The following is a 17266-nucleotide window of genomic DNA, read 5'->3' as shown; positions in this document are numbered from 1 at the left end:
GTACCTTACCTACTGAATAGAAGACCATTGACCCCTCCACGACCAGAAGCGATTCCCGATCTCCCAACATACACTATAGTTCACCATGTCGAAAGCTATTCTGTCCATTCAGTCAAATGACTCTACAAAGACCAAGGCCACAGTCAACCTGCTGCCTTGTCGTATTCATCACGATGGTCCCGTCGGCGATTCCAACACATTTTGGAACCCTTCCAAGTCAGAAGGTACGTTTTTTTCCATCAACAGGAACGACAATCCTTGAAGCTGACATCTGGACTTTCAGATGGCAAGACAGTAGCGTACTTCCGCGGCAGAAAGCTCCATGGCACGACAGTCAAGTTGCCAGAACAATACCGAGGCCTAGTGATGGAGAGGAGTGCAAAGGTCGAGACACAGCAGCTCGAAGGAGAGGGCGAAGAGGCTGAGGGCGACCTGGTCGAGCTGGGTACCATGGAAACCAAGGCAGAGTTTGACGAGATGGTTGTTTGGGGCCACGAGGCGAGTGCAGAGGCGGCCTCTGATCCGTACGTGAGGAGTATAGAAGAATGGCTTGGTGTGGCTGAGTCGGTATGTAATTCTCCAGTCTGCATCTTGGATTCATAACTGACATTTGACACAGATACACTCATACTCACCAGAGGAGACCAAGACTGGTGCGTGAAAAGTCGACAAGGGAACATTCGTTACGGCTTGGAATCTTTCTCAGCAGCATTCTCCCTGAAGAATACTGAGCAATGAAGCAATGGCATAGTTTAGGCGTTACGGACCATTTCAATACAACAGCAACATCATATAAGCAATTTTGTTTCAACAGTTGACCAATTGGTAAGCCCTCTTCACGATCAATGGCAACACTTGAAGTCCTTCACGGGACGCTGCGAAAGGCATCGCATTTGTAAAGAATTGGCAGCATAATGGTTAGCGTCCAAAAAGAGACTAGCGCAAAATGCAGTCAATTAAAGCCGTCGCGACAGCAACGCGATGCGACGCGACTGCTGCCCCTCACGCGTCGAAATCAATTAAGACCCCTGAGTGAGCAAGTCTCCGCCTCCCCAATGCGAAAAAGGCTCCATCGCATCCCACCACCCAAAATCCCACCTCCACCAAAAAACAACATCCCGCATCTCTGCCTAGCAACCACCGCTTGCGCACTATCAACCCATTGTCGACTTGCGACTCCCCAAACGATAACACTTTACCGTCGCAACAGATACGACAATAATCATGGCTCCCTCAAGCGACGCCGGCCTCCTAATGTCGGACGCCCCGTCCCGTTCGGCGGCTACCCCTAAGCGCTCCTTTATGCCATCCTCATCCGTCGGCGGCAGACCACGGGCGCCGCCCTCCGAGAGCATGGGCGCCCAAAGTGACGATGAGGCCGAGGGCTTCGCCGATGACCAAGTCCCCCGCGGATCAAGGATACCAGATGCTGCAAACATTCCCCGCGTGGAGGACAGGATTGGTCTCATGGTCCAGGACCACTTTGAGACCTTCATTGAAACGCAAGTTGATGGTCCATTTTGTCTTGGCTCTATTAGGCAATTGTTCTAACCACAGGGCTTTGTAGGTTCGTAGAAGAGCCGAGCTCTTCTGCCCCGCCGACATCCAGCGCTGCCACGACAGGCAAGTACTATGTCGCCCAGATCCACGGCATGAGGACATATCAGCTCTCAACATTCTACGTCGACTTCAAGCACCTGACCACATTTACCAATGGAGAGCTGGGTGATGGTATCATGCGCGGTTACTACCGATTCCTTCCTTTCCTCACGGCCGCGCTACACAACATGATCGCCAAGTATGAGCCGCAGTACTTCCGCGAACACAGGCAGCCGACATCCTCAAGCAACCCGACCAACTCAACCGCAAGCCAACTTGGTTCTGCGAGCCAGACGGATATGGGTGAAAAGACGGCCAACCAGCAGACAGACAAGCTCTTCACCATCGCCTTCTACAACATGCCCCTCATCTCAAGAGTGCGCAGTCTTAGGTCGACCAACATTGGCCAGCTGCTCTCCATCTCCGGCACGGTGACGCGAACGTCAGAAGTCCGCCCTGAGCTTTCACTCGGCACATTTGTTTGCGAGGCTTGCAGAACGGTCGTTCCCAACGTCGAGCAGACTTTCAGATACACCGAACCCACCCAGTGCCCCAACATGACTTGCCAGAACCGTCAAGCCTGGCAGCTCGATATCCGTCACAGCACGTTTGTCGACTGGCAGAAGGTGCGAATCCAAGAAAACAGCTCAGAGATTCCCACGGGAAGCATGCCGAGAACAATGGACGTCATCTTGCGCGGAGAGATTGTGGATCGGGCCAAGGCAGGAGAGAAGTGCATCTTCACCGGTGCGCTCATCGTCGTGCCGGATGTCAGCCAAATGGGCCTGCCCGGCTTGAGGCCAAGCACCATTCGCGACGACAACCGTGCTGCCGGTACTGATGCAGGCGGTTCTGGAGTCACTGGTCTCAAGGCGCTGGGTGTTCGCGATCTGACCTACCGCATGGCCTTCCTGGCGTGTATGGTCACTCCCGACACCTCAAATCTGGGCCAGACGGCGAGCGGGCAGGTTGCAGATGTTATCAGCTCCCTGACACAAAACAACGGCAACGACACCTCGGAATCAGTGGATGACATTCAAGCTGCGATCGTCGCTGGCTGGAACCCTGCCGAGATTGAAGAGCTGCGTCAGCTCGTAAGCGAGAAGAACCTTCTCGATCGGTTGGTTGCTTCCATAGCGCCTACTGTATACGGCCACAACACGATCAAGAAGGGTATCCTGCTTCAGCTTTTGTCTGGTGTGCACAAGACCACCGCCGAGGGCATGGAGCTGAGAGGTGATATCAACATCTGCATTGTCGGTGACCCTTCCACATCCAAGTCTCAGTTCCTCAAATACGTTTGTGGCTTTGCACCCCGCGCGGTCTACACCAGTGGTAAGGCTTCTTCCGCTGCTGGTTTGACAGCCGCTGTGGTCAAGGATGAAGAGACTGGAGACTTCACGATTGAGGCTGGTGCTCTGATGTTGGCAGACAACGGTATTTGCGCCATTGACGAGTTCGACAAGATGGACATCGCCGACCAAGTTGCCATCCACGAAGCCATGGAGCAGCAGACAATTTCTATCGCCAAGGCTGGTATCCAGGCCACCCTCAACGCCCGCACCTCTATCCTCGCCGCCGCTAACCCTGTTGGCGGTCGATACAACAGGAAGACGACCCTTCGCGCCAACATCAACATGAGCGCTCCCATCATGTCTCGTTTTGATCTCTTCTTCGTCGTCCTTGATGAGTGCAACGAGACCATTGACCGACATCTTGCAGAGCACATTGTCGGGATCCACCAGCTTCGCGATGAAGCCATCGAGCCCGAGTACAGCACCGAGACCATTCAGCGTTTCATTCGTTTCGCTCGCGCTTTCCGCCCCGAGTTCTCTCCCGAGGCCAAGGAATTCCTCGTTGAGAAGTACAAGGAGCTCCGCGCTGATGACGCGCAAGGCGGCATTGGCAAGAACTCGTACCGTATCACTGTTCGTCAGCTGGAGAGTATGATTCGCTTATCCGAGGCCATCGCCAAGGGCAGCTGCGAGAGTGTAATTACTCCCGACATGGTTGCCCAGGCCTTCGATCTACTCAGGCAGAGTATCATCTCTGTTGAGCATGACGATGTGGAAGTTGATGACGAGGAGGCACCCGAGCAAGGTGCGGCTCTTCTCCGCGCGGCATCTGAAGCGGCTGGTCAGCCGGCCGATGATGAAATGGCCGTCGACAGACCCGAGGGCACGCCAGCACCGGCCAGAGTCAAGCAGACCATCACGTTTGAGAAGTACTCGAGCATGGTCAACTTGATTGTCGAGCATGTCAACGAAGCCGAGGCCGAGAACGGCGAGGGCGTCGAGGGCGAGGCGCTCGTTGAGTGGTACTTGGAGCAGAAGGAGGATGAGCTCAATAGCGTCGAGGAGCACGATTCTGAGAAGGCATTGGCGAAGAAGGTTCTCAAGAGGATGGTCAAGGTATGTGGTGTCCCCGAGTATACGTCCAGGGAATCAAAACTAACTCAAACTTGCAGGAAAACATTCTCATGGCTGTCCGCGGCCAAGGCTTGGCAGACGACGACGCACCTGCCGAAGGCACTTCTTCTGGCCCTGTGGAGCCGGCGACTATCGTATATGTGTTGCATCCCAACTGCGCTGTTGAGGAGTTTTGAGTCGAGGGCGGCGTAGACTGGGCCCGTGAATGATTCTGATGAGAAAGAAAACAAAAAGCTGAGAGTATTGTCTGCGACATGTTGGACTTTTTTCATGTGAAGCCTTGGAGGGGATAATGTTGTCGAGCTTGGTTCGTTTTGTCAAGCTTGGGAGTTGGGGCGTTCGGCCACGTAAGGTAGGCCTTGCTCGTCGATGATGGACATATATGTAGAAAGAAACTCTCGAATATCACGAGGTCTTCATGATCGTCCAATGCTCATCTACCTCTAAGCCTTCATATGTGTGACACTAGGTTCGGACAACATCCGTATTGTCGATCAGATCAATAACACGCGGACCATCCACAATGATACATTGTTATTGAACCCAAGCATCTGAGAATGGCACACTCTGTATTTGGAACATTGGTTTTGTGTGCTAAGATCAATTTGGCACATCGTCAACTTGAGTGCCGACAAGCTGTGGAGTATTTCAGAATCCGCTCATAGAGACACTTCTGTATACCAGGAGTATCAGCACATGCTGCTGAATCTTCAAAGTATAAGAAGCTCCCCGTGTCCAAGGTTACGTTCTTGGGCTTGCAAGCGCCATTCTCCACCCACCGGCTGGGAGACGACTCCCTTTCCTCTGCCACGAGCGAGCATTGTTGGGTTAGTTATTAATCTGAACACGGAATCCACTCTGGGTGTACTTTGACGACGACGATGGTGCAAAAGCATATATCCGAACCAACGCCCCTCGCTCGCCAGCTTTGGCTGTCGACGGCGTATATTCCAACGTATACTCTGACGACGATGAGCTTCGATGGAAAGAGCCACCGTCTTAGAGATGGCGTTGATAAATTATTGAAACGAAGCAGGTTGATGACTAGGCATGGGAAAACGGTTACCCCAGCACGAAGTACGGATACAACCATCTTCCCAGCGAGCGATTGAAAAGGACAAGACCAAACACGTTTCCGGGCCAGTCCATTAATTTCACTGTCAAATACTCTTTTATACTGGATATCCGCAGAGCCGACGGTCGGGACGTGCAACACGGGTACGTGGGCACTCACGACCTTGAAAGCTACCCAACAGCAGATGCAGATCCGAAGTTGCCAGTGCAGCGATTCCGAGGCAAGAAACAATCGTCACACTGGGGGCGAATATATTTATTGACCCGGCTCTCACCCTCGCAACGCCTTGCCCCGCAGTCATCTGAGGCCTCAAACCCCCTGGCGCAGTTCAAGGACTTGCTTGAAAACAAGGGTATATGACAAGTTGCCGACTACACTCTGGAAGTATATCCTCCTATCCCTAGCTGTGCCCTCTCAGCTTACCTTATTAGTAGCGTATTTTCGGTAGGCGGCGAGGGGAAGAAGATAGGATTGATGTTTTTAGCAGGAACTAAGCAGGACACTGTCCTCTCCACCTACCGTATTCCAATATTGAAACCTCATAGTTGCGACAGATATCGCGAATAGGATTCTTCCGAGCCAAATGAGCTCATATGGCCCCCGCAAGCGATAAGCTTGGAGGAACATTTGCCGCTCCTAGCTATAGACCTCTCTTCTACATCGCCGGGAGGCGGGAGGGTGGATGAGAGGCATTAGGAGCATAATGCAACGCGGTTTGGACTGATGACAGAGATGATGGCCGGCAAGAAGAATATACACGGGTTTCGCTTTTGGCTCAGAAGTCTTATCTCAAGAATGATTGAACTGTCATGTCAACTGATTTGGGCGAGGCTGACATTTTGAATAGAAGCATCAGATATATATATTTAAATTGGTCTTATTCATGTCCGTCATGCGACGAACCTCCTGGGAACATATTTACAATGTGCAGGCTGGGTAGGACAGAGTCCCCAATCCCGTCCAGAATACTCATCAGCTCAAAAACTAAACATTGCTGGAAAGACGAGAGCCAAGAATAGACCTCATTATTTGGCCAAGCTTAGCTTCGCTGGAGTAAGAAGGGTTGAAACCGACTCTTGGTCTTGTTTTTTTTTTCTCTTGCTTTTCTGCAGCTACTTTGTTCTTCGGGTCTTCAATCGTCTGGCAACTATCTTTAGAAAAGGGATATAACTCTATTGATGCAGCATAGATGCCAGTCACCACCTCCCACGTCATGTCATGTCATGTCATGCCATGTCATGACCAACTGATTAACCGTCGCGTCTATATACCCAACTCGCCATACCTGAAAGTCAATGCCACATTTAGATGGTATACGGCTTCGCGTCAGTAAAGATCAAGTGAGGCTTCCTCTTAGCCAGGTCGAGAATCGTCTCGGCAAAGACGCCGTTGGCCCCTATCAAAAGTCAGCATCACAGCTCACAATGTCGTCAAAATCAGGTATTTTAGTGTCTTACATGCGAACCAGCTTCCTGTATTATGTGATTAGCATGATAGTTGGTGAAGCGGGCTCGACGAGACTTACGAGTATAAGCAGAAATGCGGCCGACATCAACACTCTCGTGAACCAAACCGAGCTTGGCAGAGTTTAGGACAAAGTCAAGGCACTCGGTGATTTCCTGGTCATTCTCGGATGTCTGCGCCTGGATCAAAAGACTCATCGGCCAGGCGTTGGAGAGCCCAATGTGGGGTCCTGGGATGTTGTGAGTTTCAAAACTTCCAACGCATCAAGAAAAAACTCACCTCCGATTCCGTGGAACGCAGCACCCTCGAGGTAGTAAGGGTTGCCAGTCTTCTCCAAAAGCATCTTCCTGGTGTTCTTGTACGTCTGATCATCCGCAGGCAAGAATCCCATGAGAGGAAGCGCCAGCAGCGACGGGTAATTCGCATCATCCATGAGAATAGAGGAACCGTACCCGTCAACCTCGTACGCAAAGACGTCTCCGTACTTGGCGTGCTTGACCACACCATTATTCCACACGCCGTCAGCAATTGTCTGGCTCCACTTGTCCACCGTCTGCGCGAGGACGTCCTTGCCGGCCGCCTTGAGGAATACGGACGTGCGCTTCAGCTCCACGGCCATCATGGCGTTCGCCGGAATAAAAAAGCCGAGGATCGTGGCGTCATCGCTGGGCCGGAAAGCAGACCTCACGAGACCCGTGCCGTTGTTCAGCGGGTTACCGACGCCCTTGAGGTTCAGCGTCTCGGTGCCCGCGTCCGTCTTGCGCTGGAAGGTGTACTCGTTCTTCTGGAAGCGGCCCGTCTCCGGGCCGAACGTGGAGCGGGACTGCTCCTCGAGTACGTTGAGCACCGTCTCGAGAGCCATGAACCACCTGCCCGTCATGAAGTCCTTGGAATCGGTGTGCTCGTAAAAGTCGTTGCCCAGCGCGAGGAAATGCGCCAGCGAATCCAGCTCGTACTTGCACTCGAACACAAACGAGGGCTCGTAGATGGGGTGTACCGTGTCGTCCTGTCCGTTGTGGCTCGGCTGCAGGTTCGCGATCGGAGGGGGCTGGAAGGCGTTGCAGTACGGCGACTCGATGACGTACTCGGCCTGCGTGTTGATGGCGCCCAGGATCAGCTTGAAGATGGCGGGATCTTTCTTGGCCAGCGCCTGGTAGGGTGAGAGCTGGTTGGTGCTGTCGCGCAGCCACTCGGCAATGATGTCGCCCGTAATGATGAAGGACTGCGGCCCCTCCCATTTGCCCTCGTCGCGCAGGCTGCGGCCCTTGAGATCGACGAATCTGGTATCAGTCCCATCGGTATGGAACTTGACAGTGGTGTCTGTCGTGGAAGGGAACGCGTTCTCGAATAGTCTGGCCAGGTCGGGGTCCTTCATTCTGGATGTGACATCCTTGATGACCTGCTCAATGGCATCGGAGTGGAAAGTACGGCATCGTGGATCGGGTCGTTGGTAGGGCAGGCCAAGGGGGCCTTCGCTCAGGGGTTTACTGGCGACACACACACATTCTCAGCATTGTTTCGTGGTCTCAAGAGGAACGGCCAAGGCCAGAGTCGCAAACTCACTGGGGATATGTGGAATACTGCGCATAGTTGGGACATGCTTCGCGATCCTCGCCAGTCAGAGGTTCTTGCGCCGCGTAGGTCTGGCCGACCAGCAGACCCAGGGGTAGCAGCAGGTCAAATACTGTGCGTAAGGGCATGGCTGCGAAAGCAATGTGGCCTGGCAGGAAGAGGCACGGGAGGGAAAAGAGAACAAAATTTGAGTCTATGTCCGCATGGGTATCAATTGCTGAGGAAACCCTTCGCAGTGCAGAGAGATCGTGGCAGGGTCCAGCAACAGAAACAAAAAAGCGATCGTGTTACGAAGCAATGTGCGACGTTGGGTTGACGCGGAAAATAGGACGAGGAGCTCCCTGCCAGCCAGGTGTCCGCTGCGTTTTTTGGGGGATGCCGCAGCGTCACTGTGGTCCCTTGCAGGAGCTCTGACCGGGGTTGCGTATTTTAGCGTCGCATCTTGACGACTCAGGCCCACTGCGGGGTGACGCGGGGCGACCTCCGGCGTCCGTGCCGCTCCCGGGCCGGCGCTGTTTCTCCTAGTCACGCCAGTGCTATTTCAACCTCTGTGATCTAGAGGCAGTAATTGCCCGCAGTTACAGCCAATAAGAGATCCATTGGTAACAAAATCGTTGGACAAATCGCGGATATCTGCATGTGACAGCTTGCTTTACTGTGGAACTCTAGAGCTTATCTTGTAGACAACGTTTCTCTCCTTTTTCTTTCATGCCAAGTCTCCATCAAGCCTCTTGACATGGGCCCCCAAAATCTTTCCCCGGCATTCATTTCTTGCCAAAGAAGGACATGATGTTGCCCTGTCCCTTTGGAGCAGGCTTCTTCGGCTTCGCAGCTTGGCTTCCAGAACTTGGCGCAGATGAAGTCTTGGCCAACTTTGCGGGCGGCGGGGGTGCCTCGTCTTCTGAGAACTCTTCCCAAGCAGGTTCCTGGATAGTGACTAGTAGACTGTTGTTAGCTTTGAGAAACTTAAGGGAGTATTGCCAAACTTACCAAGGTAGCCCTGATCGTCCATGATCTGCTTCTTCTTCATGACTCTCCGCTTGCCACGCCGACGACCGTCGCCTGTGCTAGAAACGACTTCCGCTGGTTCAGGTTTCGCTTCTGGCTCGGGAGCCTCCTCCAATGGCTCATCCATCGGCTCGTCCTCCTCCTTCTCTTCGGGCTCTTCCTCTTCCTCGCTCTCTTCCATCATCATTTTCAGCTCAGCCTCGCGGTCCTTTCGTGACTTTCTTCCAGAATTGGCAGGGGCCTTTGCGGCGGGAATGTCTTCATCGTCATCCTCGCCATCATCAGATAGTGCGGGCGTCTCGACGGGTGCCGGTTTCGGGACCTCTTTCGGCTTGCTTGCAGCCTTGGCTGCGGCTTTGGCAAACATGCCCGAAATGCCAGACGAGCCACTTTTCTTCAACGCTGGTGGCGCCGCTCCCTTCTTCGTTGCCGCCGTGGACGTGGGTGTCTCTGTGGTTTGCGTCTTGGTCTCTTGCTTGACAGGTACCTCTGCCTTGGAGTCAAGGGCTGCGGGCTTGACGGCGGGAGGTGCTGCCTCCTTCTTGATAGGCTTGACCGCCGGTGCTGGAGCAGCAGGTGTAGGTACTGGTCCTCTTCCTTGGCGGGTGCGTTTGCGGACATTGGGGTTGGTGATGGTACCGTATGTCTCTGCCATGGGTGCACTCTCATTCGTCGACTGCTCCTTGATTTGCTGATGAACGTCTGCTAAAAGTTGCAAGTCCTGGGGCACTGGTCAATGGTTGTCACTACACGGAGGAGAACAAAGGCTTACCCTGGTAGGATGCCTCGCCAAACTGTAGATATGGAATGAGGTCACCTCTTCGTAAGTGGCCAGAGTGTCTAAGAAAGGTCAGTAATGTGAGAAAACAGTGGAAATAATAAACTTCTAATTACCCTTCAGGAGGTCGCCAGGGACAAGAGACATGGAGTGGGTGACAACATCTTCAGAAGTTTCGACATTAGGGGGCGAGCTGGCCATTTCAACATCGCCATCATCTTGGACCTTTTGTTGTGCTGGTTGGGTTCCATAGATCAGGTAGGTTGCATGCATTGTGCCAGGGCGCATCCCATTCTGTGACCGGTGGAAGTCATAGAGCATTCTATCAAAAGGTCAGCAGCTGTTGCACTAGTCAGTGGAATGAAGCTCCTTGAACTGACCCTTTTGCTGTGTTAACATGAACCTTGAGTGCCCGGCTGAGGCTTCGATATGTGACCTGGGATATTTATGAGCACCAGTTTGACGGCCATCATGGGAATGTCGTAGCTTACAATTTTCTCCTCACTCAGGATCTGGTCAGCCAGATACTTTTTGTATTCCTCCATGGTGCAGTTGTCTGATTGTTCTCCCGATAAGACTTAAAGTGGCCCAATGTGAAATGATTGAAGCTGGTCAAAGAACAAGGCGACACCTTTTGCAGGGAGTTGTCACGATGATTCCCTGTGAAGAAGGTACAAGGTGGTGAGGGAGCTACCTGCTCTGAGGAGACGCGTCGGGCCAAAGACAAAGACGCGACCCCACTATTTCTTCTTAATTGATTTTCTGCGCACACCCCCCTGCTGGGGCCATTCAGGAGAGTGCGATTGGTGACGTTATCCACTAATTCTACACCTCCCGGTCTTCAAATCCCTGACACTTTCCCAATGAGCGCGCCACTCGACGCGACTTTCCCATCCTCTCCAGAAGCTTTCTGAAGCCTTTGCCTCTGGACATCCTTGTTACTATTGCTCGAGGTCTTTTCTCAAATCGCCAGCTCAGACACCCAAAGTCTTTTCCAAGCGACTTGTGCCTCGAGAGTACCGATCGCCGCCGAATATACAGATACTTACTCACGCTTGACTTCTGTCACGAATCCCCGAGTCCAGTCGCCCATAATGGCAGACAACTTCGAGGACGTCCCAGACTCAACAGATTGGCTCTCTACACCCCTCCCCGCTCTTTCAGCAGTCGAAGCCTCCTTACGATGCCAGGTCTGCAAGGACTTCTTCAAGACACCAATGGTCACATCATGCTGCCATACCTTTTGCTCCCTCTGCATCCGTCGCGCCTTGTCCAACGATGGCAAGTGCCCTCTCTGTCGGGCTTCGGACCAAGAGTTGAAGCTGAGGAGTAATTGGTCTCTCGAGGAGGTTGTCGACTCGTTTGTCAAGGCCAGGAAGGATACGCTACACTTTGCTAGGACGGCGGGCCAGAACGACCAGCGAGAACCCAGCGGCAGTGTGGCCAAGAGGAGGATGGCTGAGGAAAGCGGCGACCAGCAGCCAGAGACCAAGCGCCTTAGGAGTTCGGCGAGGCTCAGCAGGACTAGATCTGGACAGCCAGCCGCCGCGCCCGTACATGAGGTTGATGAGGTTGACGAGATGGAGGAAGTACAGGAGGACAACGAGTCAGAGGACGCAGATTTCGGTAAGACAATGCCCTTCTTTACCAAGCGCTTCACTTCACCACCCTTCTAACACATATCGGTCCCAGCTCCCGAGGATGGTCTGGTCCCATGCCCCATATGTAGCACCCGCATGAAGGAAGCCCAAGTCTTCCGCCACCTCGACACCTGCGACGGCTCAAAACCACCCCCACGACAACATACAGCCCAAGCCCGCACAAGCGCAAGCCGTACCCCGACACCAAACACACCCGCCCGCGGCGCCGGCCCCAGCAGATCGCATCCGGCCCCCGAACGCCTCCCCGCCCTCGCCTACTCCATGCTCAAAGACGTCGCCCTGCGCAAAAAGATGTCGGATCTCGGCCTCTCCGTCACAGGCGGGCGCGTCCAACTAGAAAAGAGACATAAAGAATGGGTGACGCTGTGGAACGCAAACTGCGACTCGGCGCGACCGAAGCGGAGGACGGAGCTGCTGCATGACCTCGACGTGTGGGAGCGCACGCAGGGTTCCAAGGCAGCCATGTTCGTGAAGCCGGGCGTCGCGGTCAAGGACAAAGAATTTGACGGCGTGGCCTGGGCGGCAAAGCATGACACTTCGTTCAAGGATCTAATCGCAAATGCGCGCAAGTCCAGAGCGCAGGCCAAGCCGAAGAGCGAGGAAGAAGAGGAAAAGGAGACAGCTACTCCAAAGTCAGAAGATGGCGGAGCTGCCTCAGCAGAGACTGGTGCTCCCAAGCTGGATTCAGAGAGGAGTGACGCGGCGGTGATTGATCTGACAGAGCAACCGAGAGATACCTCCAGAGAAGGCGGCGTAGACGAAGCTCCCCCGGGATCCATGATGCAGGTCGACAATCCGGCACTCAAACCGCAGGTCCCAGCATCGACGTATTACCTACAGGACGGCTTTTCAGAGCCTCAGATACCCAGCGGTCAGGAGGCGCGGTGACATTCAGCGTGGTAATTGCATGACATGGCGCTTTCTTCGTTACTATACCCTGCCGACTGTGAGATATACAGACTTTGCTTCAATACAAAACCCAGCAAAGAAACGCCGTGATCTAAACCCCATGGTTCATGAATCCAAATGCGTGACGAGACCCCGACGTGATATGATGCCAGCCATCCCTTTCACTGCGCAGGCATCGGCTTCTCCCGCTCTCTCTCCCTCTCCTCGAGCCCCATCCTCTCCAAACTCTCCGCCGTCTCCCCCGTCGGCGACTTGGCGTCCTGCCTCGCAACAGGCTCCGCAACAGGCGTCTTCAAATCCGCCATCTCGGCCTCGAGCCTCCTCCTCGTCTCCTCAGCCTCCCTCTCCTCCCTCGCCTCCCTCTCCTCCCGCTCCGCCGCCTCAACCTTCTCCCTCTCCTCGCGCTCCATAGCCTCAAGCTCCTCATCCACCTCGAACTCATCAACCACAGGCGCAGCACCAGCCTCGGAGATAATCTTGCCCACCTCGTCCACCTCGCCCATCTGCTCCCGCAACCGGTCCACCACGTCCCCGACCCGGTCCGCGCCGCCGACCTTCTCGTTGAGCCCCTTGAGCGCGCCCGCGCTGGCCTCCATGACGCTGACGAGCTGGACGTTGTCCCGCGCCTCTTGTATCCTCGCCGCCACGTCCTCGAGCTGGTTCAGCGTCGCGAAGCGCTTCTCGAGCGACGCTTCGGTCATTTTTTTCGACTTGAGCGCCGCCAGCGCGGCAACCTTGTTCTTTTTGACGACGGCTTCCTTGGCTGTTGCCGCGAGCTCGTCCACGCGGGATGTGAGGAGGGCCGTCTGCTGCTTCATGTCGGCGATGAGTTCCTTGAGCGACGAGACGGCCGCGTCCTCCTCCGTTATCGTCGTCTCGTCCTCGTCCGTGCTCGATCCCTTTATCCTGACAACCTTTCCGTCGTAGACCACGATCCCCTTGTCCCGCGAGAGGAAGACCAGCAAGATATCCACGTCCGTCTCGGATAACCTCCGATCCTGCACCAGCGCATCCGCAAATGTCTTTTGGAAATGCGTCTTCGTATACGTCCTGTCGAACCTCGAATCCGCAGAGGTAACCCTCTCCGCAAGGCTCTTCGCCGTCGCCTCGACATTCCTCAACACCACAAACCGCCCCTGCGGAACCCTATCCTCGCCCGAGGCAGACTTGCCTGCAAACAACTGTCCCGCCGCCCACGAGACCACGCTCCACGGCACCTGCGCCCACGTCTTACCCGCATAGATGCTCTCCTTGGCCTTTGTGAACTCGTCGAGCGGGTACAGGTCCTTGTCGGCGACGGCCTCCCTGACGACGGTGCCGAGCGCGAGCGGACGGCCAAACTGTTTACTCTCGAGGGACCGCACGAGCTGCTCGTCGACGTTGACTACCAACAGGTTCGGCGCCGAGAGCTGCGAGGCGATGCGGCCTTCCCACGCTGCGCGAGCGAGGGCTTGGCGCCAGGCGCTGACGTTGGCTTGGAAGCCATCTGGGTTCAGGGTTCGTTGGGGCCGGAAGTCGGAGTAGAGAGCTGGCAAACGGGCCCTGCGCAGGCAAAGGCATTAGTATACGGCTGGACTCGGAGCTTGGGGGATGATATGAGTGAGCGAGTGAGAGAAACACGAACTTGCGAAAGTTTTGGTCTCTTTCGACGAGAAAGTCGGCGAGCTCTCCCATATTGGCCGAGTGACGTCGGGGTCTGTCGAGAGACTTCACAATAGGTTCTGTCGAATGTCGAATGTAGCTGCGTTTCGACCTTGGGTCGGCTGGAGGGGGGATCTCCTCAAAAGGTCCCAGTGACGAGGGGGAGAAAGTAAACTTCGAACGAGCAAAAGAAAAGGCAATCAGGAATAGGTTCAAAATGGAACTGTCGTGCTCCGCAAGGCCTAGAAACTTCCCATCGAGCTCAAACGAAGTAGGAGAGAAGCAGTTGGTTTGGCGGGACAGTGGGGGAAGCTGCCTTATCGGCGTGGGTTCAGCAGTCTTTCTCCTATCGGTTGCCGGTGAGATCATTGCTGGGTCCAAGGGTCCCCAGTGACAAGTGCAGGGGATTAGCGCAGGTACGTACTGAGCACTACCTTGGCGTAGAAGATGCCACCAAACGACATTTATACAAAATTTGGGCACCAGGTCTAACTACGAGTAAGGCAGTTAATGCAAAGAGGGAGGAACGATGGCTTCAAGACGGATACCTTGGATTCAATGAGAATTTGGGGTATCAAACGAAGAAGGAGCAGGCATGGCTTCTGGCTGCATGCCTTACTTTGTCTGCCTTCTACTTAATTCGTCCTGACCAAAAAAATGAACAATCACAGTGCAAGGATAACAATACTGAAAAGAGGCAGCGACAGTGGTTGTAAATGCTATTAATCCGCTTCGTAAACGCATCTACTAATCACTTCATTCGCCCATCGCTGCACCTCCGCCACTCCTACCGATCCAAGTCGTGTTAGCCAAACTCGTCTTGCACCGATCCGTCACCCTTCTCTTTGACGGGTGACACAACCTCATGCAACGGCGCAGTCTCAAGGCTTGCGACAGGTGCTCCTCCACGACCCATCATGCTAGTTCTTCTTGACCTGAAATCCATAGTCTCACTCTCTTCAACGAGGACTTCCTCCACGTCTTGTGATGGGGACTCGTCGCCTCCATTTCCATCGTCCACGTCGAGCTTCTCATCGAGCTGATGCTGTAGGCCAGCCACGAATTCGTTGGCAAGGCTGAATTTGGAGACGCCATTTTCGTGCGGAAGCTCCGAGTAGATCCGCGAGGCTTCATTGAGACACCGCTGGGACTGTATGTACTTCTGTTGCAGGTCCCAGGCCTCGCCGCCGAGGATACACCACATGGCCGACTTTCTTTTCCGGTGGCCCCACGAGCCTGAGCCGACGCCCGGTTTTGAGACGTAGCAGACGGCGAGTCGCTCCTTCATGAGAGCATCGCCGACGGGGCCGAGGATCTTGGAGTCGAGGAGGCGGATGCCCCATCTCACAGCGTCGTCGACGCTACTGCCGCCCCTAAGCCGCAGAAGCTCGATTCCGAGCGTCAATGATCTCAGTGCCCCAAAAGGGGAGCTGCAACGTGTGTAGTAAGAGTAGAAGGCGGCTTCCAACATCTGGTCGATCGTTTCGGCGCGGGATTTGGAAGGCAGATTTTGCGGCATGATAAGGAGACTGGCGGCGGCCATCTCGTTGGCTGCCGCGTGGTACTTCCAGGCCTTTGCGTCGCTAAAGTCGGACCTTAGGAGATCATATGTTGAGTGCGCTAGTTTCCAGTCCCGGAGCATGAAGGCGAAGTCGGCTAGCTTTCGCATGATGGCTTCTGAAGCGTCTGGTCGGTAGAATCCGAGCGCGTCATAAGCGCTTGATGACCCGCTACCTCCCACGACGGAATTCCTTGAGCTACTGCCGAAGCCTCCCCATTTCCGCGACAGATTCATGAACCTTCCCGTAATTCCTCTTCTACGAGATGCGACTTGATCGTTCCACAGCGACACATGGCGCTCCATGGTAGGTATGATAGACTGCGTAACCATCTCTCTCACAAAGGTGCGAATCGCCGTGGCATCCGACTCGAAGATGTATCTTGTCGGGTCCTCAAAGTCTTCTCGTTCCTCGCTGTTTCGGATGTCCTTCAGTTCTTCGGCTGCCGACATCCAATCGCTCCGCGGCAGAGGTATGCTATCGTCATCGGTCTCTGCGCTCTGCGTGCTTCTCAACCGCAGCAAATGGCAGTGTAGGCCGAGATGACGCTTCATTTGGTCGAATAAGGCCAGTGAACGGGTGACGTCGTCGCGCTCTTCATCGTGAACCAACACGTAGTATCGAAGATAGTCTCCGTCTACCCACACTGGCAGTCTCTTCTCCCCAGTGCTCGTGTCATTGTAAAGTTTGCGTAGATCTTCTATCGGTGATGGACTCCGCGAGCTGATGGCAATCACGCAGGCCACTGGATGCGCAAAGGTCTCGTGAGGTGACACGGGTATGCCCGATAAGAGTCTCCGCAGGTATAATGAGTAGTATGGGGAAGTAGCCTCCACGTCCAGGCCCTGTCTCGTCAATCCGTGGTGCGGGGTGTTGAGGAATGACTCTTCAGCGTAAGACAGATGGCTGTCCACCACCGCTTCAACGTCGTCGTAGTGGCTCTTCGATTTTGAGACAGATCCGGCTTGTCCGTTGGTCGCCGCAGATTGCGTGCCTTGCGAAGCGTTCGAACCAGGGTGCTCGATGTTGTCTCCAAACTTGGTGAACCGAACCGAGTAGTCCTCCCATGATTTACTCGCACCGTTGCTGTCTCTGATGGTGACCTTGCCCTGCACCTGTTCTCCGAAAGGGCGCAGAAGCTCCCACAATCCGTTCTTGAAACCCTTGTCGGTCGCGAGCTCCTCGGTATCTGGCGAGGCGTAAATCGCAACATGGGGGACATAGGCTTTCATGATCAAGTTACGCGGATCGCCGGGGCTGTCGGAAGCATTCTCGATGAGCGAGCGAGCTGCTGGTCCGCCAAAGACAGAGCCGGACATTGTGCTTCGAGCCGGGGAGCCTCGTCCCATAGGAGACCCTGAGCGTGATCCGGGAGGCGTCAAAGTAGAAGCGAAGAGCGGCGCGACAGAGGGGTTGGATCTTCGGTATGGTAACGTGACCTCGGATTGTGCCAGCGGGTGGCCTTCGGGAACAGACTGCCTCTTGGGCGGTCTTCCAGTCGAGGCGGCCATGGGCATGGCGGGGAGCGACTCGATTGGCGAGGCCTCATTGTCCGGGGACTGCATGACCAA

At 54.6% G+C, this 17266-nt stretch overlaps 6 protein-coding genes across 6 annotated transcripts; 2 read left to right on the top strand and 4 right to left on the bottom strand.

Annotated features, from left to right (window-relative positions):
* Positions 1–85: 85 nt before the first annotated feature.
* CLUP02_15480 (MCM2/3/5 family protein) lies at positions 86–4204 on the top strand (the record flags this gene model as incomplete). The annotated part of the gene is made up of 6 exons (XM_049294404.1): positions 86–224; positions 284–567; positions 620–653; positions 1211–1513; positions 1576–4010; positions 4067–4204. 6 exons carry the CDS (start codon positions 86–88, stop codon positions 4202–4204), a joined length of 3333 nt encoding a protein of 1110 aa, XP_049151550.1.
* A 141-nt stretch (positions 4205–4345) lies between these two features.
* On the bottom strand, positions 4346–5941 carry CLUP02_15479 (uncharacterized protein; the record flags this gene model as incomplete). Its single annotated transcript, XM_049294403.1, has 8 exons — positions 4346–4442; positions 4551–4686; positions 4774–4832; positions 4886–5273; positions 5378–5474; positions 5623–5717; positions 5763–5823; positions 5909–5941. 8 exons carry the CDS (start codon positions 5939–5941, stop codon positions 4346–4348), a joined length of 966 nt encoding a protein of 321 aa, XP_049151549.1.
* A 466-nt stretch (positions 5942–6407) lies between these two features.
* Positions 6408–10470, bottom strand: CLUP02_15478 (uncharacterized protein; the record flags this gene model as incomplete). The annotated part of the gene is made up of 12 exons (XM_049294402.1): positions 6408–6499; positions 6561–6575; positions 6629–6796; positions 6847–8054; positions 8131–8367; positions 8457–8675; positions 8926–9076; positions 9130–9868; positions 9920–9987; positions 10042–10247; positions 10306–10361; positions 10417–10470. 12 exons carry the CDS (start codon positions 10468–10470, stop codon positions 6408–6410), a joined length of 3213 nt encoding a protein of 1070 aa, XP_049151548.1.
* A 549-nt stretch (positions 10471–11019) lies between these two features.
* CLUP02_15477 (DNA repair protein rad18) lies at positions 11020–12474 on the top strand (the record flags this gene model as incomplete). Its single annotated transcript, XM_049294401.1, has 2 exons — positions 11020–11551; positions 11618–12474. The coding sequence occupies 2 exons, from the start codon at positions 11020–11022 to the stop codon at positions 12472–12474; spliced, it is 1389 nt and encodes a 462-aa protein (XP_049151547.1).
* Positions 12475–12656: 182 nt separating this feature from the next.
* CLUP02_15476 (Snf7 family protein) lies at positions 12657–14505 on the bottom strand (the record flags this gene model as incomplete). The annotated part of the gene is made up of 2 exons (XM_049294400.1): positions 12657–14037; positions 14120–14505. 2 exons carry the CDS (start codon positions 14503–14505, stop codon positions 12657–12659), a joined length of 1767 nt encoding a protein of 588 aa, XP_049151546.1.
* A 436-nt stretch (positions 14506–14941) lies between these two features.
* On the bottom strand, positions 14942–17260 carry CLUP02_15475 (TRAPP complex protein TRS85; the record flags this gene model as incomplete). Its single annotated transcript, XM_049294399.1, has 1 exon — positions 14942–17260. The coding sequence occupies one exon, from the start codon at positions 17258–17260 to the stop codon at positions 14942–14944; it is 2319 nt and encodes a 772-aa protein (XP_049151545.1).
* Between the last annotated feature and the right edge of the window lie 6 nt (positions 17261–17266).

Source organism: Colletotrichum lupini, chromosome 8 (assembly GCF_023278565.1).
Source record: "Colletotrichum lupini chromosome 8, complete sequence".
Classification (NCBI taxonomy): Eukaryota; Fungi; Ascomycota; class Sordariomycetes; order Glomerellales; family Glomerellaceae; genus Colletotrichum; species Colletotrichum lupini.
The sequence above is the reverse complement of the archived record's forward strand: the minus strand, read 5'-3'. Positions and strand labels throughout refer to the sequence as shown.